Source organism: Ursus americanus, chromosome 14 (genome assembly GCF_024610735.1).
Source record: "Ursus americanus isolate L20-20 chromosome 14, mUrsAme1.1.p, whole genome shotgun sequence".
In the NCBI taxonomy this organism is placed as follows: Eukaryota; Metazoa; Chordata; class Mammalia; order Carnivora; family Ursidae; genus Ursus; species Ursus americanus.
The window spans coordinates 32425246-32452924 of NC_142140.1; the positions used below are offsets into that span (position 1 = coordinate 32425246).

General features: G+C 36.2%; 1 protein-coding gene and 1 pseudogene across 1 annotated transcript in view; one reads left to right on the forward strand and one right to left on the reverse strand.

Moving 5' to 3' along the window:
• DNAH12 (dynein axonemal heavy chain 12) overlaps positions 1–27679 on the forward strand; it is a 191437-nt gene that overhangs the window by 29547 nt on the left and 134211 nt on the right. The window contains exons 11-22 of the mRNA XM_045807406.2: positions 451–542; positions 1261–1439; positions 3949–4084; positions 11391–11516; positions 12443–12577; positions 12923–13116; positions 13629–13872; positions 22430–22615; positions 23213–23413; positions 25500–25694; positions 27152–27273; positions 27370–27652. Coding sequence (XP_045663362.2) covers positions 451–542; positions 1261–1439; positions 3949–4084; positions 11391–11516; positions 12443–12577; positions 12923–13116; positions 13629–13872; positions 22430–22615; positions 23213–23413; positions 25500–25694; positions 27152–27273; positions 27370–27652 — 2093 coding nt within the window. The remainder of the gene's footprint in view (positions 1–450; positions 543–1260; positions 1440–3948; positions 4085–11390; positions 11517–12442; positions 12578–12922; positions 13117–13628; positions 13873–22429; positions 22616–23212; positions 23414–25499; positions 25695–27151; positions 27274–27369; positions 27653–27679) is intronic.
• Positions 9292–10116, reverse strand: LOC123798649 (large ribosomal subunit protein uL5 pseudogene; annotated as a pseudogene).

Below are 27679 nucleotides of genomic sequence, written 5' to 3' on the forward strand. Positions count from 1 at the left end.
CAGGAACAAAAAAGTAGAGTAATAAAGCAAAAAAGTAGAGAAAAGAGATGTTGGAATAAGGAGAAAGCTAAATCAAGGTTTAAATTAAGATAATTTTTAAGGATAGTTTTGAAGAGACTGCATCTTAGTTCTACAGTCTCCTCAAGTGTGTATGAGGTCAGGATAGTTATTTGACATTCTCTTAATCAAAACCTTCTATTAACTGGCTTATCTGTACCTCTAAGTTATTGTAAGATCATTACATACGCTGTTATCTTTATCTTAAAATGCCACATTTAACCTGGTTTGCTTGTTAAGTCTATTTTATTCTATTCCTATACATATATGTTAATTCTCTATTAATAATATTTAATGGAATACTCTACTTCTTTCCATGACCATATCAAAAAGTGCTTTATCTTTTTGAATGGGTCTTATTATTGAGATTTAAATTAGATTATTAATTTTCAGTTGAAAAATACAATTGGCTTCTTGATGGGACTGCAGATGAGATGATAGAGACTTTTCAGGCAGAAGAACATACTTTTGATGAATACACAGAGGTAAATGGTAATTCTGTTTTTCATTAATGCCTTTGACTTTTTTTTAATTAGGGTCTTTTTTCTGGAATTAAATGCTTCAATTAAAGTTAATAGAATTTCTTATTCAGAATATCATCTTAGTAAGCCTGTAGGTTCACCAAATAATTACTTTAGTGATTCATTTACTTATTCATTGCTTCAACAATCACATTCAGACATGTAGCAAGATTTTGGTGACGTAAAGATAAATGATACATACACATTGTCCTCAGTAGCTTATATTTGGCCTAGAAGCCAGACATAGGAGTGACAACTATGACATGTGCAGATAAGTACTGGAATGGAAATGTGCACAAAGTGTTTTGGAAGCAAAGAAGAGGGAATGATTGTTTCTGCTTTGGAAGATTGGTGAAGGTTTCTTGAAGAAGTGAAAAGTGAGCTAGACTTTGAAGTCGATGTTTACTGGTGGAGAAGAGAGGGAATGTAACATGAACAAAGACCAAAAGGGTTTAGAGGTGTCAAATGAACCAACACAGCTGTGGAACAGGTAACATAGGAAGGCAGTACATGGCAGATTTAGAATATGTAGTTGGAAATGTTAAGGGGGAGCCATGTGGGACAATTTTAGGGTATCTTTGCTCAAGAGTTTTACTTCGTTTTGAAGATTTTTAGCTGTACAAGTAATATACTTGGATCTGAATTTTAAATGCTTTTTTAAAATTTTTTTAAAAATTTTAAGTTTATAGGAAGATTTTTCAGTCTTGCCTCAGAAATAATGCTTTTGCCTCAGTGGGTTCATTACCCTATGGTGCGTTTGGATTGTGAAGATTTGAAGATAGGCCTAACAAACAAAGCGAAAACCTTTGCAAACATATTATTAAACGACATAGCTTCAAAACATAGAAAAGAAAATGAAAGGTAAGTAGAAGTAATTGCTGAACCCAGAATTAATGTGCTAAAAGAAATATTTTGCTAATAATAACTCTTGTTTAAAATATGAGGAGCATCTGGCTGGCTCAGTTACTTGACTCTTCATCTCGGGGTTGTGCGTTCGATCCCCACGTTGGGTGTAGAGATAACTTTAAGTAAGTAAGTAAATAAGTAAATAAACTAATTTAAAAAATTTTTTTAGAAGATTAAAATGTAAGTACTCACAACTTTCTCTTCATAGCTGCCTCCTTTTTTAAAAAAATATTTTATTTTATTTTTGTGAGAGAGAGAGAATGCCAGAGAGCGGTAGTGGTGTGGAGGGGCAGAGGGAAAAGCATACTCCCTGCTGAGCGGGGAGCCAGATGTGGGACTCGATCCCAAGACTCTGGGATCATGACCTGAGCCAAAGGCAGAGGCTTAACCGACTGAGCCACCCAGGCGCCCCTCATAGCTGCCTCCTAAGGAGTTTCCTTTGTAGTCCCGACGATCTGGTTTTTGTTTGATACTGTTTGAGAGTTATTTTGAGGCAACCCAGAATTTTTTAAAAAAGAAATTGAAATAAACCAGTGTTTGGATACAGGTTGCATGAAAACGGAGAGACTATAGACTTTCAATGATATTGGCAAGATCTGGGATTGTTCCTGACCCCAGTATTTACTTGTTGTGTCACCTAGCTTATTTTCGTCATGTGTAAAATAGCGACAGCAGTGCTGACTTTGCAGAGTGGCTGTAAAATTGGATTCACAAACCGGTGGCCTGCTATCTGAATAGGTCATGCAGCTGTTTTTATTTGTTTCATGCTGTGTTTTATTTTGTTTGAACACATTTTGAATTGGCTACCAACATTTCAAAATTAGGAGATTTTACACACACACACACACACACACACACATTCCAGATCTACTTTTCTTGGAAAAGTGGGAAGGCTGTGCCATGTTGGGCCTTCAGTGGTAAATGGAGCTGAGAAGCAGTTTTCATCTTACAAAGGGAATGTGTCCTTTGGTTTGTTCAGCCACTGCTCAAGCAACTCATCATCCAACTCATTTAACTTATTTATTGCCTGTCTGGCCCCCAAAGAATCTTAGTTTGTAACTTCTGGGAAGATTAAAACCAATATATACAAAGCACCTAGGACAGTGCCTGGAACACGGAACTCAATCCGCGTTAGCTAGTATGTTTGTTTTCCCAGAAGCAATGTGATAAAATCACGTGCTTTGGAAACAGAAAGACCTGGATTTGAATCCTGGCTCTGTGATGAACTGGTTCTGTGACTCTAGGCAAGTTACTTCATTTCTCTGAGCCTCAGTTTCCTGCTGTGCCAGCCATAAAAAACAACACCCTCCTTGCAGGACTAATGTTAGGGTCACAGATAACATTTGTAAAGCATCTGGTACAATGCGGGGCATAGAATAGGTGCCCAATTAAGGGAGCTATCACATCAATAAATAGTTTTAAATGAATAAAAAATAGATGGCTGTCAAAAAGTCAAATATTGTCAGGCATACTTTGTACCAATCATACTACTATACAAAAAGATATCAAAGATGGCAAAGCATCCATTTCTAACAATCCCATTGAGTAAGAGCAATGACAATGCCGTAATCAAAAAATGATTTATGTTTAACATGACTTTTTTTGGTATTTACGTTTGGAGTATGTGTGACTTTTCTGGAAAATTCTGTTACTTCCAACAAAATAACTTTATCTTACTATAAACCCATGACATAAGAGCCGCTGAAAAGTTGTCCAGATTCCTCTGTCTAGTTCATTCTTTAATTCTTTTCTATTTGAATTCCATACTTGAAATAGATGACACCAAAAGGAGGAATGTGTGCCATTAAGTAAAGTACAATTTATTAAAAAGTTAATAGTCATTAAAGAGCAGTTTGCTTGCTCACAGGTTGGTTTGACATCTGCTTAGGCCACCTTGCTCTCAATCATTTTGTTTGCTTCCTTGTCTTTTGCTGTAATGTCTCTCCCCAAGGGACTTGATTCTGCTTTAGCAAGAAGAAAGTGCCCCCATAGGATCACCTGTCTTTTTGTCATTATCCACTTTAATGCATCCCTCCTAAATTTGTGATAATCAAGAATGAACTATCAAGCCCTCCACGGTCTAATTCCTCCTCACCTTCCCAGCTTCATGTGATGTCCCCTTCTTTGTATTCATATTGGCCTGGCTGCCATTCCTCAGTACGCCCTATATCACACTGCGTAACTGGGTGTTCAAGAGAGTTAAAGAGATCTGTAGAAAAAAAAATTTTTTAATATACCATAACTTCCACGTGAAAATGTTACCTCAATTTTGTAGATTTTGTAGATATAAGATGTACGCTGTTATATCAGATAAGTTGTCCTTAAATGTTTTAAGACATCTTAGTGACTTAATATTTTGAGGCTATCACAGTTCATATTTTACAATGATCATAATAACACACATGTATTGAGTATGATATGGCATTAATTACCATAACCATAGTAAAGCAGAGTATTATGTCAGTGTTTGCAGCGAATTTGAAGCAATTAAAGAGCATGCATTAAAAACCCCTGAGACAACAGAAGAGATGATGGACCTGATATCTTATGTAGAAAAAGCCCGGACTACAGGGATTCAAGAGTTGGCTTTACGGATCAAGGTAAGAATCTTTAATTTACATTTTTAAATTAGTTTCTTTTTGTTGTGAAATATGACAAACATATTGAAAATGTGTAGAACATATAAACAAAGAGTTATAAAGTGCCCACCTATATTGCCATGACCAAAGTTAAGAAACAGGATATTTCCTGTACCCGTGAATCCCTCTGCATGTGACTTTCTGATCATAACTGCTTCTCTCCCTCTCTCCCCTAGAGGTTTCGCCGTGGTTTCTACAGTAATCTCACATTTTTATTCTTTAGTCCCACCAACTATGTGTGTATCCTCAAACAACATGGGCTTAAAAATTTTTCCTTCTTTTTTTTTTTTAAAGATTTTTTTATTTATTTATTCGACAGAGATAGAGACAGCCAGCGAGAGAGGGAACACAAGCAGGGGGAGTGGGAGAGGAAGAAGCAGGCTCATAGCGAAAGAGCCTGATGTGGGGCTCGATCCCATAACGCCGGGATCACGCCCTGAGCCGAAGGCAGACGCTTAACCACTGTGCCACCCAGGCGCCCCAAAATTTTTCCTTCTTTTATAATTTCTACATTTATTAGTACGCCTATGCCTTCCCCAGCACAAGATTATGTATCTGTTCATCTACATTGTACTCTAATTCTTTGTTTAAAATGTGAAATATAACACACATACCCCAAATTGCATAAAACATAATTTGTACAATTTAAAATATTATAAAGTAAACACCCCATGATTATCACCCAGGGAAGAAATAGAACCTTATCAACACACTAGAAGCTCATCACAGTCTGCTGTTTTTCCTGGATGTGAACGCTATCCTGACTTTCATAGTAATCACTTCCTTGCGCTTCCATAGAGTTTTACCATCTAAATATGCATTCCTAATCAATATAACTAATTATTGTCTCATTTAGATCTTTATATAAATAGAGTCATACTGTTTCTATTCTTTTGCATCTTGTCAACATTATGTTAGTAATGCCATTGTTTCTTAAGTTTATTTTCATTGCTGTCTTATATTCACTATTACATAACCATACATTAATTTATCATTTTAGTTTTATTGCTCTGGATATTTGGTTTGTTTCTACTTTTGCTATTAATAACAATGTTGCTGGGAACATTTCTGTACATGTATCCTGGTGTATATATTCATGCATTTCTCCCAGGTATTATAATATATATTTATTTTCACCTTTACTAGCTAAGGCAAAACTCTTTCCTAAAGTAGTTCCAATTTTATACTCCTATCAGCAGTGTCTAAGAGTCCCATTATTTTACACTGTTACTTATGCTTGCTATTGTGAGATATTTTAAATTTGTCAGGCTGTTCTCTTACCTATAGAACAAACTGATGGTTACCAAGAGGCGAGTAGGTGAGGGGGTGAATGAAATAGGTGATGGGGATTAAGGAGTGCACTTGTTGCGATGAGCACAGGGTGATGTATGGAAGTGCTGAATTAGTATATTATACACCTGAAACTAATATTGCATTGTATGCTAACTAACTGGAATTTAAATAAAAACTTTAAAAAAAAGAAAAAAGAAAAAAATTTCTGTTCTGTTGGGTGGAAATCATTATATTTTTAATTTGCATTTTCTTGAAAACAAATGAATTTGGACACTTTTCATATGCTTTTTAAAAATAATTTTTGTATCGCGAACGTAACATATAACAAGAGAAAAGTAGGAGGTACAGAAAAACATTAAGCTGACCAAAAACATGAAACATGTTCCTACTTAACAGAATACTCTAGTACCATATTTCTGACTTAAGATTGGATCACAAACAAAAAAAAGATTGCATCATAAACATGTTTGACTTAAGATTGAAACATATATGAAACACAAAAATGTATTTTTGAATATTTAAACTTACAGGTTTAGATGTAGATGTGTCAAGAATATGTGAATTATTTAACCACTCACTGTTGTATATTTAAGATGCCTCCCATTTTTATTTTTTAATTTATTTTTTAAAATTTATTTTCAAGGTGCCTCCAGTTCTTTTTAAAATTTAAATTCAATTAATTAACGTATAATATATTACTAGTTTGAGAGGTAGAGTTCAGTGATTCATCAGTCTTTTTTTTCTTCATTGCTTTTTATTTCTGTAAATAATATTTAGGGAAGTATATTGATAGGCACTCCTCTAAGTTTGTCATTAGCAATATGTCTAATGTCTTCACAAATGCTGTCCCCCACATGGAGGGACTAATTGTAAGATCTAGGCTGTCATTGACCTAAACACAGATATCTTCTAAGCTGAAAGATTTCTTGTTTTATTTGGAATCTCATATGTTCCATTTTGCCTTTGAACACTGTATGTTGTATTTCCCCATTAAACTACAAGTATATGATTATAATTATGAAAAAAATAGTATATGAATACTGGGGTAGTTCAAAATAACAGATGCTTCAGATATTCCCATATTAACAAGTGGGGGAAAAGAATAACCCCTATTTGAAGTCTTCAGAAACACTAGTGTTTCATCAGTTGCATATAACACCCAGGGCTCATTACATCATGTGCCCTCCATAATGCCTATCACCCAGTTACCCCATCCCATCACCACCCTCCCCTCCAGCAATCTTAGTTTGTTTCCTATGACTAAGAGTCTCTTATGGTTTGTTTCCCTGTCTGATTTTGTCTTGTTTTATTTTTCCCTCCTTCCCCTATGATGCTCTGTTTTGTTTCTTAAATTCCACGTGTGAGTGAGATCATATGATAATTTTCTCTCTGATTGACTTATTTTGCTTAGCATAATAACCTCCAGTTCCATCCGCATTGTTGCAAATATGAGATTTCATTTTTTTGATGGCTGAATAGTATTCCGTTGTATATATATACCACATCTTCTTTATCCATTCATCTGTTGATGGACATCTGGGCTCTTTCCATAGTTTGGCTATTGTGGACATTGCTGCTACGAATATTGGGGTGTATGTGCCCCTTCTAATCACTACGTTTGTATCCTTTAGATAAATACCTAGTAGTGAAATTGCTGGGTCATTGAGTAGCTCTATTTTCAACTTTTTGAGGAACCCTCATACTGTTTTCCAGAGTGGCTGTACCAACTCGCATTCCCACCAACAGTGTAAGAGGGTTCCTCTTTCTCCGCATCCTCACCAACAACTGTTGTTTCCTGTGTTGTTCGTTTTAGCCATTCTGACTGGCGTGAGGTGGTATCTCATCGTGGTTTTGATTTGTATTTCCCTGACGACAAGTGATATTAAGCATTTTTTCATGTCTGTTGGCCATTTGGATGTCTTCTTTGCAGAAATGTCTGTTCATGTCTTCTGCCCATTTCTTGATTGAATTATTTGTTCTTTGGGTGTTGAGTTTTTTTATAGGTTTTGGATACTAGCCCTTTGTCTGATAAGTCATTTGCAAGTATTCTCTCCCCATTCTGTCAGTTGTCTTTTGTCAACTGTTTCCTTTGCTTTTTATGTTGATGAAGTCCCAATAGTTCACTTTTGCCTTTGTTTCCCTTACCTTTAGAGACATGTCTAGCAAGAATTTGCTGTAGCCGAGGTCACAGAGGTTGCTGCCTGTGTTCTCCTCTAGGATTTTGATGGATTCCTATCTCACATTTAGGTCTTTCATCCATTTTGAGACTGTTTTTGTATATGGTATGAGACGGTGGTCCAGTTTCATTCTTCTGGATGTGGTTGCCCAATTTTCCCAACACCATTTGTTGAAGAGACTGTCTTTTTTCCATTGGATATTCTTTCCTGCTTTGCCGAAGATTAGTTGACCATAGAATTGAGGGTCCATTTCTGGGTTCTCTATTCTGTTCCATTGATCTATGTGTCTGTTTTTGTGCCAGTAACATATTGTCTTGATGATTACAACTTTGAAATAGAGCTTGAAGTCTGGAATTCTGATGCCATCAGCTTTATTTTTCTTTATCAACATCCCTTTGGCTATTTGGAGTCTTTTCTGGTCCCTACAAATTTTAGTATTATTTGTTCCGGTTCTGTGAAGAACGTTGATGGTATTTTGATGGGGATTGCATTGAATGTGTAGATGCTCTAAGTAGCATAGACATTTTCACAATATTTGTTCTTTCAATCCATGAGCATGGAACGTTTTTTCATTTCTATGTGTCTTCCTCAGTTTCTTTCATGAGTATTCTATAGTTTTCTGAGTACAGATCCTTTGCCTCTTCGTTTAGGTTTATTCCTAGATATCTTATGGTTTTGGTGCAATAGTAAATGGGATTGCCTCCTTAATTTCTCTTTCTTCTGTCTCATTGTTAGTGCATATAAATGCAACCGACTTCTGTGCATTGATTTTATATCCTGCCACTTGGCTGAATTCCTGCATGAGTTCTAGCAATTTTGGGGTGGAGTCTTTTGGGTTTTCCATATAGAGTATCATGTCGTCTGCAAAGAGTAAGAGTTTGACTTCTTTGCTGATTTGGATGCCTTTTATTTCTTTTTGTTGTCTGATTGCTGAGGCTAGGACTTCTAGTACTATGTTGAATAGCAGTGGTGACAATGGACATCCCAGCTGTGTTCCTGACCTTAGGGGAAATACTCTCAGTTTTTCCCCATTGAGAATGATATTTGCTGTGGGCTTTTCATAGATGGCTTTTATGATATTGAGGTATGTTCCCTCTACCCCTACACTGTGAAAAGTTTTAATCAAGAAAGGATGCTGTACTTTGTCAAATGTTTTTTCTGCATCTTTTGAGAGGATTATATGGTTCTGTAAGAGGTTTTTTTGTGTTTTTTTCTTTTTTAAAATTGTGATAAAATACACATAACAAATTTTTTTTTAAAGATTTTTATTTATTTATTTGACAGAGAGAGACAACCAGCGAGAGAGGGAACACAAGCAGGGGGAGTGGGAGAGGAAGAAGCAGGCTCTTAGTGGAGGAGCCCGATGTGGGGCTTGAACCCAGAACGCTGGGATCACGCCCTGAGCCAAAGGCAGTTGCTTAACCGCTGCGCTACCCAGGCGCCCCCATAACAAAAATTTTTTAAATGTGCTGTTCAGTGTAGTAGTTTTGAAGATGTTATTGATAAGTATCCTTTTTCTTTTATTCTAATTTATTTTAACTTTTTAATGGTGTTTTTTGATGAAGAGAAATTCTTGATTTTAATGCAGTTAAATGGAGCAATGTTCCCCCCTCTTTTATTTGTTTATTTACTTATTTATTTAAAAAATTTTTTTTCCCCTGAAAAGTTTTTGTTGGCCTTTTGGATAGAAACAGGAATTTATTTGCCAGGAAGGATGATCCCATTGTACTCCTGCTGGGACCAACGCATGGCCTCCTCTTTGCTGATTCTGTGTTTGGCCCCATTGCAGCCTGCCCTCTGCTTCTTTTCTGTGATGCTGAAACCTGGTCTACCCAGCACCACATAGAAGTCCAGGGCATAGATACCAATGCTTGGGTCATATTTGATCCCCAGATCAATGTGCTCCTGGATCCTAAAGCCAAAATTTCCAGTACCAGAGAAGTTATTTTTTCTTAACTCATACTGTCGCACCTTTAGACCTTTCTCCAGGATTTCTTCCGCCTTGGCCCCAGGGACTGTGCACGGAAGGCAATCTTTTCATTTCTCCTGATACCAAAGGATCTAACCACGTATCTAGCTTTGGAGAACATGGCGGGGGGAGGTCTGGCCTGTGAGCTGCTCCAGCACCTTGGCTGTCTGGTCAGTCTGTCTCCACTCTCCCCCACACAGCGCTGAGGCAGAGCTTGTGGATGAAAAGTTCCCGCATGGGGTTCTCCTTTTCACCTTGATCTGCTATGGTGGAGAACAGGAAGAGTTCCCCCCCTTTTTTTTAGAGAAGGGGGGGTTTAGATATATTTAGATCTATTTTCAGGTACTTAATATCTTTTAATGTTACAGTAAATGATATCTTTAGATTTTTAAATCTTTTCTTTATTACTTCAATACAGAAATATAATTGTTTATAAAATAATTATTAGACTTTATTTTTTAGAATAGCTTTAGATTTATATAAAATCTAGTACAGAGAGTTCCCGTATTACATAGCCCCCATCACCCTGCCACACACACACTCAATTTACTCATTATCAGCATCTCACATTAGTATGGTACATCTGTTAGAATTAATAAACCAGTACTGATGTATTGTTAACTAAAGTCCACAAGTTATTCAGTTTTTCTTACTTTTTACTTAATGTCCTTTTTCTGTTTCAGGAACCTATCTTAGACACTACATTATATCTAGTTGTGTCTTCTTAGGCTCCTTTTGGCTCTGACAATTTCTCAGATTCGTGTTTTTTGTTTTTTTTTAAGTAGGTTCCACACCCAAGATGGGGCTTGAACTCACAACCCTGCGATCAAGTGTTGCATTTCATGCTCTACCAACTGAGCCAGCCAGGCTCCCCCTCTTTTGTTTTGCTTTTGATGACATTGATTGTGTTGAGAAGTCTGGGTCAGGTATAGCAGAGGGTAGCCCTGTGTTGGATTCATCTGATGTTTTTCTCATGATTAGATTGAAGCAGTGTTTATCAGGTCTCTCCACTCTTTTCTCTCCCTTTCCATAATGTCCTCTCTGGAAGGAAGTCACTATTTGCAGCCCACACTTCAGAATTGGGGAGTTAACATTCTCCTAGAGTGGAGTAGCTACATGATTTATTTGGAATTCTTCTGCATGGGAGATTTGTCTCCTTCTCCCCTTATTAATTTATTCAATTACTTATTTATATCACTATGGACTTATGGATATTTATTTTATACTTTGTGCTATAATGTAAAATTTATTGTTATATATAAATTAATATCTATCACTAAATTTTCCTTAATTTTTGAAATTTCTTTTTTCTTTAAAAACCTTAACTTTAAAAATTTTGTATATTGGGTGCTTGGGTGGCTCAGTCGGTTAATTGGCCTACTCTTGATTTTGGCTCAGGTCATGATCTCAGGGTCCTGGGATCAAGCCCTGCATGGTCAGGCTCTGTGCTCAGCAGGGAGTCTGCTTAAGGATTTCTGTCCCTCTCCCACTGCCCCTCCCCCCATCGTGTGTGTGTGTGTGTGTGTGTGTGTGTGTGTGTGTGTGTGCGCGTGCGCGCTCTCTCTCTCTTAAATACATAAATCTTAAAAAAAATAAAAATGTTATATATTTTTTATTTCTCTTCATTGTAATAATTTATCTGAAGATTTTTTTTGGTATGTCTACATATACCATCATATAAATTACAAATAGAGTTTTCGTTCTGTCCTCATAAACATGACACGTTTTCAAAACTTTGTTTAGAGTATTAGAAATTGTTGGTTCTTCTCTTTTCCATAATGTCTTAGTTTTTCTACATGGTGTATTATATCTGGAGTTTCTTTTGTAGGAATCCAAACGCCGAATGAGTTACTTTTTAGATGTTTTCCTATTTTCTCAAGAAGACTTAGCTTTAAATTCAGCTATCCTTATGTGGCCTAGCAAAATTAATCCCATCTTTGATGAAAATGATGAGGTATATATCTTTTTCAATATAAATTTTTGTATTTTTTTATTTAAGCACATTTATTTGATCTACCTTTAAAAACTAACTTTATGTGTCAATATGAGTTTGGGGCTAGCAACATTTATGGCCCTGAAGGTTAAGAACAGGCTGTGAGGCTTAATATAGGGTCTGGTAAGAAGTAGGACTGACATTAAAGAAGTAAGAACAGTTATAGATTGGTTAATAGTAGTAAGTACAGCCTTCGGTGCTTTGCATTTGGTAATTCATTTAATACCTGCAGAAATCCCAGGTGCTCCTGTTTCCCCCATTTCATAGACAAGAAAAGTGAGTCTCGGAGAAGTTAAGTAACTGACCCAGTAACAGAGAGAAAAGAAGTAGCAGATTCAGAATTTTATATCAGATTGAATATACTTTAGATTTTGGAAAAGTTCTGGTGTAAACCATCTGCTCCTAAAGTGGGAATTGAGATGATCTAATAATGAAAAAGCACGTAAGTCAGATAAATGAAAGTTCTAGTGCAGATTTTGGCTTTTATGACTTTGTGACATTGGACGTGCCTCTTGATTTCTATAAGCCTAAATTTCTTCATCTCTGAATTGAGAATAATAATAATAACTGTGCTAATGTAGGTAAGATATTGGGTAGTTCTTGACGCATGGCAATGTGCTCAGTAAGTGGTAGCTTCTATGTTATCCCAGCATCTGTTAAATAAAATATCTAATTAATATGTAAGAACTGTCACCGAGACTTCAGAGACCTAGGAAAATTTTTCTGGGTGGTTTATTATTTTTTGCGTTTTTATCTAGTGTTTCATTTTTGTACTCATTTTTACTTCTGTAGTGTTTTTTATTGCCATACAAAGCATTCAGAATTCTGACTTGATAAGTTTCCTTTGTAAGGAAATGATTAACTTGATCAAATTGTCTCTTAAAAAGCTCATTGAGAATGCTAAACATAAAAAAGAAAATGAGCTAATTGCCAAGAGAGAGAAACTGATTTTGGAAATAGAAAAGGAATCACGGCGCATGGAAGAGTTCACAGAATTTGCAGAATTGGACCGCATGCAACAGGTATGATAAGCACAGAAGAGAATAGCTATGCCCGGCCTGTAGATTAATCCAGGACGTATTTGCATACATTTAAAAATATAGAAAAACATATGCATACTGTGGCAAAGAGGGGTCTGACTCTTAGGTGTGGAACTGGTACTATTTATGTGATCTTTCTTGTGACTTAGTTTTCTATCTGTAAAATAGATGGATCCATATCTTTTGCTCTATATCATAGTAGTGTTGTGAAGTTGGTATTTAAAGTTGCAGTGTAAATGCAAGGACACAGCCCATGCAGTGTCACATAATCTTATTTTTATAACATCACTTGGCTATTTCTTGAGATAAAAAATTATTTGCTTTCAGTATGTGACAGATGTAAGGCAACTACAAAAACGTACTCAGGAATCGGAGGAAGCAGTTCAGTTTATTAATAAAGAAGAGGAACTTTTCAAATGGGAATTGACAAAATATCCTGAACTGGATAAATTAAAAGTGAACATTGAGCCCTATCAGAAGTTTTTTAATCTTGTTCTGAAATGGCAACGAACAGAAAAACGGTAATTTCTGGTAATGCAATAAAAATTAAACAAATGATGTATCGGAATTTGTAAAATGTATAGTGATCTTTGATGCTGTTATTGGCTAAGTGTTTGGAAGTAGGACATATTCATCCATTTGAATGAGAACCAAGTGTCCTCCAGGAGAAAGGCCAACTGGTGCTAAGGTAGCACCTGACCTTACTAATATGCTACTAAAGTCTCACTTGGGTTTTCCGGAGCTGATTCACTTTTTTATGCAATGAATGAAGTTAACTAATATTTTGGGAGTCCAATCTGCATTTCATTTGGCTACTCTTAGTCATCCGTTTATGGCCTGATACATATTTTAGCATGTGCAGCATGGCTGAGATGATGGTGTTAGTCTTATCTCTCTACCATCAGCTCTACCTGTGTGATTAAGAAAAACTGTTAACCGCTCTTTTAAAATGAGGAGTCTAGCCTAAAGAATCTCCAAGTCCCCCTATGCACTCCAGAAGTTTCCGAGTTTAATATTTTGTCTTTCAATTCAGGTGGATGGATGGAGGGTTTCTGGACCTTAATGGGGAAAGTATGGAAGCTGATGTGGATGAATTTTCCCGAGAAATGTTTAAGACACTGAAATTTTTCCAAATGAAGCAAAAGAAGGAATTACAAGAAAAAAGAAAGGCAGCAAAGAGGCGATCTCTGGGAGAAGAGAGACTTGAAGAAGAACCAAAGGAGAATCCTACTATTACTATGTGTTCCACAGTAATGGAGCAGATAAAAGTTTTTAAGGTACAAACACATTTAATGACATTTTCGAAAGCCCTGGTAGGAGCTATTTACATCATCCAGTGCTAATGAAGAGAAATAGGAAGATTTGGAAGCAAAACCAAAGCTGATTCTGAAAAACTTGATCTACTACTAAATCCATGCTTCATTCTTTGCTCATAAAGTCATCGAAATCAATCCCTTTGTAGAACAATGCATGGCAAATAGCCAAGCCTAGCATGACTAGCGACAATGATATGAAGAGGGTAAAAAATGACTAGTGCAGACCAGTCAGCCTATCCAAGGGCAACCACACAGGGTAACAGTTAGTTGGGAAAGCGTTGAAGTCACGCCACTCAGGTTTGTATCACAGTGCCGTGCTTGGTAGTGGCAGATCTTGGGCAGGCTATTTAGCTTCCCGGGCTTCAGTCATTCTTATGAGAGGATAGTAACTGTTTTTGTGACCGTGAATACAGCCTCCAGCTAGGTCCCTAGGCAGCAGTGGCATTGGTTCCAGCGGCAGTGCCAAGTTTCCACCGTTGGCATGCTCAGAGTACAAACTCGAATGGGATTTTGAGCATTGTTCCTGTCTGTGCTGAGCGCACTCAGAGATTTCATGAGCTGCCTGAAATTTTTTTAAAGAAACTGCTTAAAATTATTTTCAATATTTAATATACTTGTGTGGCTTTAAAAATAAAAAAATATATATCTGAGGGGCACGTGAGTGGCTCAGTCGGTTAAGCCTCCGACTCTTTTTTTTTTTTTTTTTAAGATTTTATTTATTTATGTGACAGAGAGGCAGCCAGCGAGAGAGGGAACACAGCAGGTGAGTGAGAGAGGAAGAAGCAGGCTCCCAGCAGAGGAGCCCGATGTGGGACTCGATCCCGGAACGCCGGGATCACGCTCTGAGCCGAAGGCAGACGCTTTAACGACTGCGCTACCCAGGCGCCCCAAGCCTCCGACTCTTGACCTCAATTCAGGTCTTGATTTCAGGGTTCTGAGTTCAAGCTCCACGTTGGGCTCCATGTTGGGCGTGGAGCCTACTTTAAAAAAAAAAAAAAGATGTATCTGGAAAGTCTCCTTCCCATGTTTCTCGTCCATATAACTCAGGTTATCAATGTTATGACTTTCACGTGTATACTTCCAGAGTTTTGTCACACATATAACAATGTGAATATATATTCTTATTCTTCCATCTTTCTACATAAAAATATAGTGTACTGTATGTATTATTCCCCCCTTTGTTTTGATTACTTTGAGACTTTTCTCATCTCTTTTTTTTGCACCTATATAATATTATATATTGGTGTTAGATTTCATGTTTGTGAAGGTAAATTCCAGAACAGTAAATGCCAGGTTAAAATCTATAGTCAAATTACCTTACCTGGGGGCTCTACCTATTTAAAATCTTACCACCCACAACAAGAGAATATCCTCAAACTTAGGTTTTTGCTAATCTGCTAGAGGATTTTCATTTCTCTTATTACATAAAGTGTTAAGCATATTTGTTTTTATTTAAGAATATTTTGTATTTCTTTGTGAACTATTTGGTCTTATCATTGTTTATTTGTCTATTGAATTATTAGTCTTTTTCTTACTGATTTCTAGGACATAATATGTATTAATATTTATATTTCTATATTAATATTAATTATATCAATAGTTCTAGGACATATTAATTTCCTAGGACCTTATAAGTATATATAACACATATATATTAGAGAGACTAGGCTTTGTGATGTGTTTTGCAAATATTTATTTGTTTTTTTGATTTCATCGTGGCTCTTGCCTGACAGAAACCTTTTTTTTTTTTTTTGAAGATTTTATTTACTGTGGGGCGCCTGGGTGGTTCAGTCATTAAGCATCTGCCTTCGTCTTGGGTCATGATCCCAGGGTCCTGGGACTGAGCCCCGCATCAGTCTCCCTGCTCAGCGGGAAGCCTGCTTCTCTCTCTCCCACTCCCCCTGCTTGTGTTCCCTCTCTTGCTGTGTCTCTCTTAAAATCTTAAAAAAGATTTTTAAAATCTTTTATTTATTTGTTTGTTTATTTATTTATTTGAGAGAGAGAGCATGAGCAAGGGAAGTGGCAGAGGGGGAGGGAGAGAGGAGGGAGAGAGAGAATCTCAAGTAGACTCTCTGCTGAGTGCAGAGCCCTACTTGGGGCTGGATCTCACAACCCTGAGATCATCAATAAGTCTATTATTTGCTGTCTGTATTTCAGTATATGTGCTGCCAAAGTGAGCACAATAATGAATTTTTAATAATTTGAGAGTATGTCCTTTCTACTTTTTAGGTGTTAATAATTCATTTATTTAACAAATACTTATTGAGTGCCTGTTATGTTATATCAAGTTCTGATGAATGCTGGGGAGTATGGGTAAGCAAAAACACATGATGATGATAACAAATGGAAGATTAAAAACTTAGTCCTGGGGCGCCTGGGTGGCACAGCGGTTAAGCGCCTGCCTTCGGCTCAGGGCGTGATCCCGGCATTCTGGGATCGAGCCCCACATCAGGCTCCTCCACTATGAGCCTGCTTCTTCCTCTCCCACTCCCCCTGCTTGTGTTCCCTCTCTCGCTGGCTGTCTCTATCTCTGTCAAATAAATAAATAAAATCTTTAAAAAAAAAAAACTTAGTCCTTACTAATCAAAATGAAAAGTTGGATAATCTATGATCCTCTAATCTTAAAAAAATTTACTTTATTAAATTATTTGCAAAAAATGGAGACATGACAGTCATATAAATATAAAAATAAACATGTATCAAATATTTTATTCTATTTATTAATTAATGAGAGAACAAGTTAGGTGGTAAATCTGGTTCAAAGAGCAGTTGAGGAGCTGAGTATTTATGGGCAATTTAATAAAGGAATGTTAGATTGCTAGTGTTGATATAAAACTGGTTAATGTCACACAGAACAATAAACCATAACATTTGGAGTTACCTTTTTAATTTAACAGAAGGTACTTGCATGTCTACTGGACAAAAATCTACAAGTTGTAATTTTACAAAGTCTGGGACAATGAGTAATAAACAGTGAGTTGAATAAAATACAGTCTTTAAATAGTTACATTTTCCTTAGGTGGCCCTGTACCTGGGATGACACTGAAAGGACACACCACATACATTTTTTTTTTTTGCGTTTTTCCCCTAAGTTTTAAATAATTTTTATCAGCATCTGTTGTGAAACCAAAAATTTGGGGAACCAGTGCCCTATAATATGGTACTGGAAACAAGGTTAGTGTTGGGTAATGTTGGTTGATTGCTTTTGACTTGAAAAAAATATATTTTTATATACTTATAATTTTATCATTAGCTTACTGTTTTTTCTTTGTTACTAGCTTGTATTTTTTTTCAATAAATTTATTGAGATATAATTCACATATTATAACATTCACCCTTTAAAGCATACAGTTCAATGGCTTCTTAGAATATTCACAGTTTTGCAATCATTACCACTATCTAATTTTAGAACATCTTCATCACTCCAGAAAGTAAGCCCTTAACTATTTTTTTTTAAGATTTTATTTATTTATTTGAGAGAGAGAGAGACAGAGGGAGAGAAAGCACGAACAGAGGGGAGAGGGAGAAGCAGGCTCCCTGCTGAGCTGGGACCCTGACGTGGGGCTCAATCTCAGGATCCTGGGACCATGACCCAAGCCAAAGCCAGTTGCTTAACCAACTGAGCCACCCAGGCGCCCCAGGCCCTTAACTATTAACAGTCATTCCCATTTCCTTCTCCTCCCAGACCATGCAACTACTAATCTCCTTTCTGTCTCTATGAATTTATCTATCCTAGACATTTCATATAAATGGAATCATGTTGTATGTAGTCTTCACAACTGGCTTCTTTCACTTAGTATATGTTTTCAAGGTTCTTCAATGTTGTAATATGTATCATACTTCACTCGTTTTTATTGATGAATGATACTCTATTGTATAGATATATCACATTTTGTTTATCCATTCATCACTTGATGAACATTTGTATTGCTTTCACTTTTTAGCTCTTATGAATAATGCCACTATGAATATTCATGTATAAGTTTTTGTGTAGACGTATGTTTCACTTCTCTTGAGTATATACTGAGGAGTGGAATTGCAGGGTTACATGGTGATTCTATGTTTAACTTTATGAGGAGCTGTCAGACTGTTTTCCAAAGTGGCTGCACTATTTTACATTCCCATCAACAATGCACGGGGGTTCCAATTTGTCCACAACCTTGTCAACACTTGTTATTGTCTGTCTTTTGGAGTATAGCCATCCCAATGAGTATGAAGTGGTATCTCATTGCGGTTTTGATTTATATTTACTAATTAATTTACCTAATGACTAATGATATTGAGAATCTTTTCATGTTTTTATTGATCATTTGTATATATTCTTTGGAGAAATATCTGTTTAAACCCTTTCCCAGTTTTAAATTGGGTTATTTGTCTCTTATCATTAAATTGTAGTGGTTTTTTCTTTTTTTGTATATTGTAGATGCAAGTCCTTTATGCTTTAAAATTTTTCTCCTGGGGCACCTGCGTGGCTCAGTTGGTTAAGCATTGGACTCTTAATTTCGACTCAGGTTATGATCTCAGGATCATGAGATTGAGCCCTGTGTCAGGCTCCATGCTAAGTATGGAGCTGGCTTAAGGTTCTCTCTTTCCCCCTGCCCCTCCCCTGCCATTTGCATGCATGCAACATTCTCTCTCTCTCTCTCTCAAAAAAATACATAGGTATATTAAAATTTTTTTTCTCGGGGCGCCTGGGTGGCACAGCGGTTAAGCGTCTGCCTTAGGCTCAGGGCGTGATCCCGGCGTTGTGGGATCGAGCCCCACATCAGGCTCCTCCGCTGTGAGCCTGCTTCTTCCTCTCCCACTCCCCCTGCTTGTGTTCCCTCTCTCGCTGGCTGTCTCTATCTCTGTTAAATAAATAAAATCTTAAAAAAAAATTTTTTTTTCTCCCATTCTGTGGATTGTCTTACTTTTTGGTGGTGTGTTCTGAAGCACAAAAGTTTTAATTTCTGATGATGTCTCATTTATCTATTTTTTCTTTTGTTGCTTGTGCTTTTGGTGTCATAGCTAAGAAACAGTTGCTTAATCTGTGAATAATTACTAGGGATGACATGAAATCTCTTAGAGATTTTCATTTATTATATCTTTAAGAAAAATCTTTCCTCCATCTTTTCCTTGGATAAGGACAACCCAGGAATGGGCCCTTTGTGGCTATCATATTGTTCACAGCTCTTCTTGATAGACCTAATACAAATTTGGGAACAGTGTTACTGTATGCTGAATATAGGACAGTAGCTCTTAGTTATGCCTATCTTAGGTAGTTATGCTGTGCAGTTTTTACTTGTACCATATTTTATTTGTCCCTGATACCTTTGGAATTTTTCTGAGAAATGGAGCAATAATGCAGCATCAACTTATTAAAATACATTTTAAACCTTAAGAAAAGGAAGCTGGGTTTGAATTGAATCTTCAGATTGATTTGGGAAGTATTGCCATCTTAATGATATTAATTCTTCCAGTATGTGAGCCTGAGGTATTTTTACATTTTATTTGGTCTTCTTTAATTTCTTTTAACAATTATTTGTAATTTTCAGTCTATAAGTGTTGCATTTCTTTTATTAGACTTACTCCTAAGTATTTTGTATTTCTTGATGCTATTGTACATGAAATTTTTTCACCTACTTTGAGTTTTGGGTTGTTTATTGCTAGTTTATAGAAATATAATTGATTTTTGTATATTGATTTTGCATCCTGCAACCTTGCTGAACTCATTTATTAGTTTTTATGGTTTTTAAATGAATTCCTTAGTGGGGCAGCTGACTGGCTTAAGTGGTGGAGCGTGCAACTGTCAATGTTAGGGTTGTAAATTCGAGCCCCACGTTGGGTGTATAGATTACTTAAAAATAAAATTAAAAGAATAAATTCCTTAGAATTTTCTGTATATGAGATCATGTAATCTGTAAATAGAAATAGTTTTATGTTTTTCTTTTCAATCTTAATGTCTTTTAAAAATTTTTTTCACATAATTAGTGACTTGGATATTGACATTAGTTAGAGTCTTCTAGTTCAATGTTTTCGTTGTCCAGGTCACACAAACTGACTTTTGCCCCTCAGAGAGAACACAATGTAGCAAGAGAAATGGCTGTAAACAACTGGTAATACGAGGCAGAATGAAGAAATTCATAGGTAGAGGATAGCAGTATCTTCTGAAAGAAAAGGGCATGGAGTAATTAATTTTGTCATTTGGAAAACAGATAAGGCTTTACTAAGGAGGTGACCAGAAGTTTAAGTATGGTTTTGTTGGGCTTTGAATTGGATTGGGAACAGGAAAAGATAAGTGTTCTTTCTCTATCTCTCTTCAGTAACACATTTTTATTATCTAATACTTGAAGAATATATGTTACATGTATGTGAGCTATGAAGAAAATGAACATGCATGCAAACTTCCCTCTTCTTTAAAAGATTATAAATACTCTTGCTTCTCTCTGTGTAATCCTTTCCTATTTTAAGCCCCTTAATCCCCCTTGAAGATAAGCGTGTCATAAATTGTTCGTAATTCTCTTTTTTTGTTCACATTTTTTGCAACAATTTATAAAAATATATCATTCATTTGTAGTCTTACATGACTTGATTTTTTTTCCCTCAGCCTTATGTTTCGAAAACGCATCCATGTCTTGGGAATGACTGTAGCCCTTCATTTTCATTGCTATATATATTAGCAATATAATTAGCTATAATATTACCTAATTCATTGATTTTCCTACTGACACTCTTATGAACAAAAATCTCTCAAAGTACTTACATTTCATATATCTTCTTCTAGGAAATGCTTATTTATACCCTTTGACTCTTCTGTCATTTTTGTTTCAGTGGTTGTTTCTGTTGTTTTTATTGTTAATTTATGGAATTTTTAATAATATATTCTGGGTAATAATCCTTTGTCACTTACATGTTAATGAATCTATCAGTGCATGGTATTTAGATTTTCTTTAACGTCTTTTAATAAAATTATATGGTTTCTCCAAAATAGCTTTGCACAGCTTTCACTTAATTTATCCCTAGGTAGGGGCACCTGGCTGGCTCAGTCAGAAGAGCATGTGACTCTTGATCTCAGGGTTGTGGGTTTGAGCCCCGAGCTGGGTGTAGAGATTACTAAAAAAAATATAAATAAACTTTAAAAATTAAACAAAAATTTATCCCTAGGTACTTTATTTTATTGTTGCTATTGTAAATTGATCTTTTTGTTAATTATGGTATCTGTGGCTTATATACAGTAATTCTTTTAATTTTCTTTATATTAATTTAATACCAGTCATTGTACATAGACAATAATCTGTGAACAATGTCAGTTTTTTTTTAATACCCTCTAGGTCCATCCATGTTGCAAATGGTATGATCTCATTCTTTTTTTTAGAGAGAGAGAGCGCACACACATGTATGAGTGTATGGGGGGAGGGGCAGAGGGAAAAGAAGAGAGAGAGAACCCTAAGCATGCTCCATGCCCAGGACAAAGTGTGCCTTGGGGCTCTATCTCACAACCCTGAGATCATGACCCGAGCCAAAGTCAAGAGTTGGAAGCTTAACTGACTGAGCCACTCAGGTGCCTTGATCTCATTCTTTTTTATGGCTGAGTAATATTCCAATGTATATATACCACATCCTCTTCCATTCATCTATTGATGGATACTTGGGTTGCTTGGGTTGCTTCCATGTCTTAGCTGTTGTAAATAATACTGCAGTAAACATAGGGCGCATACATCTTTTTGAATTCATGTCTTTGTTTTCTTTGGGTAGTTTCATTTTTAAAATTTCTATCCCCCATATCTTTTATTTATATTACTTCACTGGCTGGGACACTCCATACAGTGTTCATTAGAAGTAATAATAATAGGTATGCTTATCTTGTTCTTGATTTTAAAGAAAATTAATGAGGGCACGTGTTGTGATGAGCACTGGGTATTATACGCAACTAATGAATCATTGAACACTACATCAAAAACTAATGGTGTACTATATTTTGGCTAACTGAACATAATAATAAAAAACTTAAAAAAATAAAATGTTCTACTGTCAGTACCAAGAATGATGAACTAAATAGTTTCACTTGGTAGTTAATCTTCACTTCCAAACAGAAGTTACATTTTGGCATTTTGGTGCAGGCTTTTCCCCCATTTATGTTATGTGTGTATGTGTGTGTATTTATAAGTATATATTATGTTATATGTTTCTACGTATAATATATACAACAACTTTTGTTTCTATAATAATATCAGAGTTTTAATTAGCATAGTCTTATCATATAGTTTAATATCATATAGAACATTTACCCCACTTCTCTTTTGCTCTTAAAATTTTCTGGGCTATTTCTAAATGGTTATTTGTGCAGGTGAACTTCAGAATCATTTTGTTAGTTTCTCTTCTCCTCTAAAATCTGATTGGGATTTTGACTGGACTCATCAAATATATCAAATAATGTCAAGAACTGTAATCTTTACACTATTGAGGCTTCATCTATAAAATCTATGTGTGCATGGCAGTCAAAAGAGTGACTCATTATTGTTTATATTTTCACCATTAGGATTATATCCCTACTGTCTCCATCCTGTGCAATCCAGGAATGAGAACTCGTCACTGGAAGCAGATATCAGAAATTGTAGGCTATGACTTGACTCCAGACTCTGGAACTACACTGAGAAAAATTTTAAAATTAAACCTTACACCATACTTGGAAAAATTCGAAGTGATAAGTGCAGGTGCAAGCAAGGTGAATATGAAGATCAACTGAAATACTTTATTTGATGAGTTTGTTTATCAAATGATCATAGTTTTTGTTGGGGTTGAGTGTATAATACTGGATAGTAGTGGGAGGAGAGGGAGAAACACAATAGGAGACCACTCTTTTTTTTCCCCCTACGAAGTGTATACTTTTATACTACTTCTTTGTAGTAAATCCAGGCTAGAAATGGCTCCTTTGACTTCTTCATGTGCATGTGTGTCATGTGATGTGTGTATATTCTAGCAGAATTAAGTATGGCCTTCTAGGATTCTTGAAATACACAGGAAGTAACTTCAGACTGTAGTCTGTAGAAAGTTCAGCAGGTATTTTATTCTAGTGTCTATTTTAGTACTGACAGTAGTAGTTTTCCTTAGCAAGTGAATTTTTTAAAAAACTACACTATTATTCTTAGGAATTTTTAAATTGTTTGAGAAACCTTTTTAACTTAAAGAGAGTTAAAGTGTCTTATGCTAAGAAAATGACTGGGCAATGCATCCAATGCTTACTGGATTCACCAGGGAAAGTCGATACAGTAAATAAGACCTTTCTTCACCATCCCCTTCTTTCTCCTTTTCTCCCTTTTAGGAATTTTCATTAGAGAAAGCCCTGCATACAATGATGGGAACCTGGGATGATATTGTTTTTCATATAAGTCCATATCGTGATACTGGAGTCTCTATTCTTTCTTCAGTAGATGAGATTCAGGCTCTCCTTGATGATCAAATTATAAAAACTCAGACAATGAGAGGCTCACCATTCATCAAACCATTTGAAAAAGAGATCAAGGTATGCTAAATATGATAGCTTCTGGTTCTTTATGAACATTGTAATCTTACTACATATATATTCTTGTGGAAATAAGTCAGTTTGTTGGATAGCTTTGGTGACATACAGGAACAGATATTTAAAATTAATGTGGAACCATATAGAACAGATCTGAGACATCAACTCTAATAATTTTGAAAAAAAACAAATTTTGTTCTATTAAAAAAAAAACTTCCCATGGGGCGCCTGGGTGGCACAGCAGTTAAGCATCTGTCTTCGGCTCAGGGCGTGATCCCGGCGTTCTGGGATCGAGCCCCACATCAGGCTCCTCCGCTATGAGCCTGCTTCTTCCTCTCCCACTCCCCCTGTTTGTGTTCCCTCTCTCGCTGGCTGTCTCTATCTCTGTCGAATAAATAAATAAAATCTTAAAAAAAAAAAAAACTTCCCAATGACAATGATAGACTTGGAAGGAAAACAGTTGGTATTATTGATTCTAACTTTAGACAGCCTAGACCTTGTTTCATGCTATAGTCTTGTAACTTGTAATGAAGTTCTATACACCATACTTTAGCTATATTTGTAAACAACCAGCTTGAGGGTCTTTTAGAATAATTAATGAATTATGGTCCACTTGACATCAAAACAAATGATATCTGAGACTATAAGATTATTTCATATTCTTATAGTTGTTATGGGTAAATACAGAAAGGAAACAAATTATAATAATTAATAGCTTCATGGCTAGTATCAAAGTTCTAACTGGGGGCTGTATAAAATGGGGGAAAAGACAGACAACAAATGGATGCTTCTCTTGATATTTACAGCCCCTGCTCTAGGGGCTTTATGTTTATTAAACCATCTAACCCCCATAACAGATGTTCAAGATGGATGATGTTATCTGTACTCAGAGATAAGGAAACCAAGGCATAGGAAGATAGGTAATTTACCCACATTCACCCAGGTAATAAATGACAGAACTGGGATTCAAACCAAGGTAGTCTGGTTTTAATTTGAACATAAATAGTACTTTCTTAGAAGACTTTGGCTCTCAGTATTTGGAGAAGATAGAGTGGTGTTCTTCCAAAAGGATATAATGCTACACATTTTTCCATGAATCAGGCTGGTCCACTTCTCCTGATAAGTATTATGTCTTTTGTAGAAATTTCTTATCTAATGAGGGAGAATTTACAAGAAAAAAATTTAAAAGCTCCAAGAGCTTTTAAAACAATAAAAATAAGAGGCCTAATTTCTTGACACATAGGATCTTAACCCACATATTTAGGAACCAAAGAGATTGTATAATCATCTTCAGCTAGTGAAATATCTTGTCAATTCTAGGAGACCTGTGAGAATAAAGAGACTTCTTTGCTTGTCCCCCCCCTTACCCCGCTCCAAGTTGTGTTGATGTAGAGCAGGATTTCTCAACCTGGAATTAATGACATTTTGAGCTCAATAATTCTTGGTCGTGGGGGCTGTCTTGTACATGTTAGGAAGTGTAGTGGTGTTCCTGGCCTCTACCCATTAGATATTAGTAGCATCCTCACCTGAGGTCTCCAGACATTGTCAAATGTCCCTTGGGGTGGAGGGCAAAATAGCCCCTAGGTTGATAAGCACTGGTGTACCGCAAGATATTTCTGGGTGGTTTTCAGGCTTTGAATGGTTCCCTTAAGATTAAGAAATTGGTCTAAATAACCATAGTCATTTCCTATGGTGAGTTCCAATGACTTAGGAGAACTTGGGACTTCCTAGAGTTTTTCTAAGTCCATGCAATACCCACAAATGACCTTGAGCTGTTTTGCATTGATTTAAAAATAACAGTAAATTTAAATAAATATTCCTTACTGTAATTTTTTAAGATTTTATTTATTTATTTGTCAGAGAGAGAGAGAGAGATAACACAGGCAGGGGGAGCGGCAGAGGCAGAGGGAGAAGCAGGCTCCCCGCTGAGCAGGGAGCCCAATGAGGGACTCTGTCCCAGGACCCTGGGATCATGACCTGAGCAGAAGGCAGATGCTTAACTGACTGAGCCACGCAGGTGTCCCATCTTGCTGTAATTTATGGTTTTTCTTTAATAACTGGAATTTAGTACAGTGTGCTTTTCATTAAGGCCTGGGAGGACCGCTTGATTCGAATACAAGAAACGATTGATGAATGGTTAAAAGTACAAGCTCACTGGCTGTACCTGGAGTCCATATTTTGTTCTGAGGATATTATGCAACAGATGCCAGAAGAAGGGCGCCAGTTTCAGACAGTAGACAGACACTGGAGAGATATCATGAAGTTCTGTGCAAAAGATCCAAAGGTGAAGTGTTTGTTTTCCCTCTTACAAATAAAGGGAACCTTTAATCGTGGTTATTAAAGAAAACATTTGGCTCTTTTTTTCTGATTACAAAAACAAAACCTGCTCATTGTATACAAACTGGAAAGATCAGAAAAATAGAAGAGAGTGCAAAGCATTAAAATAATTTTACTTTTCAATTCATATGATACACTACTTATAACTCAAATGCACATTTAACTCATTTGACTGTGAAAGACACTCACTGCTACTCTTCTTTTGCAAAATAAACTGTAAAGTAAAATAAGATGGGGGGGGTGGAGAGAGAGAAAGAGAAAGAGAGAGAATGAGTATAGGTGATTCACCCAACATTCTACTCAGTGACTCTATATGCTTGGGAGTGATGGGAATAAAGAATCCGCAGGCTCTCAGTTGGCCTCACTTGTATGCATCTCTCCTAGTGAGTCTAGCACCTTGTGGAGTGTGATTCTCATGTTGAAAGATAGACTATGTATTTTTCATACACATAGTACGCATAGTCCATAGATATACATCCACTTTTTTATCTGGCATTCAACTTAAGAAATAACAATTTCTTTGACTGCTGGATGAAAATTAGCCATGCTGGACTTATTGGGAGTCAACAGTACGCTGAAATTAATGGGTTCCAAAGATTTTGCCTTACACATTGATCTTAGAAACTTTGTGAAACATGATTTCCTGTAGGTCAGAAGTCAGCAATTTTTTTCTGCAAAGGACCAGGTGGTAAATATTTTAGACTTTGTGGGACATTCAGTCTTTTTGCAACTACTCAACTCTGCCACTGTAGTAGAGAGAAAGCAGCCAGAGGCAGTATGTTACTGCACGGATGTGTCTGTGGTCCAATAAAACTTTTTGGACAGTGACATTTCCATGTGCTGTGAAATATGATATTTCTTTTCATTTTTCATCCTTTTAAAAATATAAAAATAACTCTTAGCTCACAGGTCATACAAAAACTGGCAGCAGAGTGTATTCATATAGCAAAACATCAAGTTGTACACCTTACATATATACAATTTTTGTCAATTGTACCTTATAAAGCTGAAAAAAAAAGAAGACACTAGCTGCAGGTTGGATTTAGCCCATGGGATGTAGTTCACCAACGCATACTGTAGTTTGTTAAGTTTATAGTTGACAGCTGTAAATATAAACATTAAACCACTCCCCAACTGAACGGACTTTTCCCACATCATTCAGAAGAATAGAGAGAACTGAAAATGTGCATGACAGTTATAACTTCTCATTTGTAACCTTCATCCTTGGATAAGAATATTCTGATTTGTTGAATTATAATAGTTTTACATGACAACAAATTTTGCAACAATTTTCATAAGCCTTTTCACATTTCAACATTTTTGCCATATGCTATAGACTAATGTTTAGGACTTATAATTATTTCTGGTATATAAGTGCTGACTGAACAAATGTGTATCTTTTAGGTTCTTGCTGCTACTTCTTTAACAGGTTTATTGGAAAAATTGCAGAACTGCAATGAACTTTTGGAGAAAATTATGAAAGGGCTTAACACATATCTTGAAAAAAAACGGCTTTTCTTCCCTCGGTATGATGGATAATTAATTTGTGCTATAACTAAAAGCATTTTCTGATACGTGATGAAAGATAACGAAAGCATTTGTATTTTCATGTTTTTCTCTAGTTTTTTCTTCTTATCTAATGATGAAATGTTAGAGATTTTGTCAGAGACCAAAGATCCACTTAGAGTTCAGCCTCATTTAAAAAAATGCTTCGAGGGCATTGCCAAGTTGGAATTCCTTCCTAATTTGGACATTAAGGCCATGTATAGCTCTGAAGGGGAGCGAGTGGAGCTGATCGCCCTTATTTCCACGTCTGCGGCTAGAGGTGCTGTGGAAAAGTGGCTCATTCAAGTGGAAGATTTAATGCTCCGGAGTATTCATGATGTGATCGCGGCAGCCAGGCTGGTGTGTTTCCTAAGATTTAACATACAC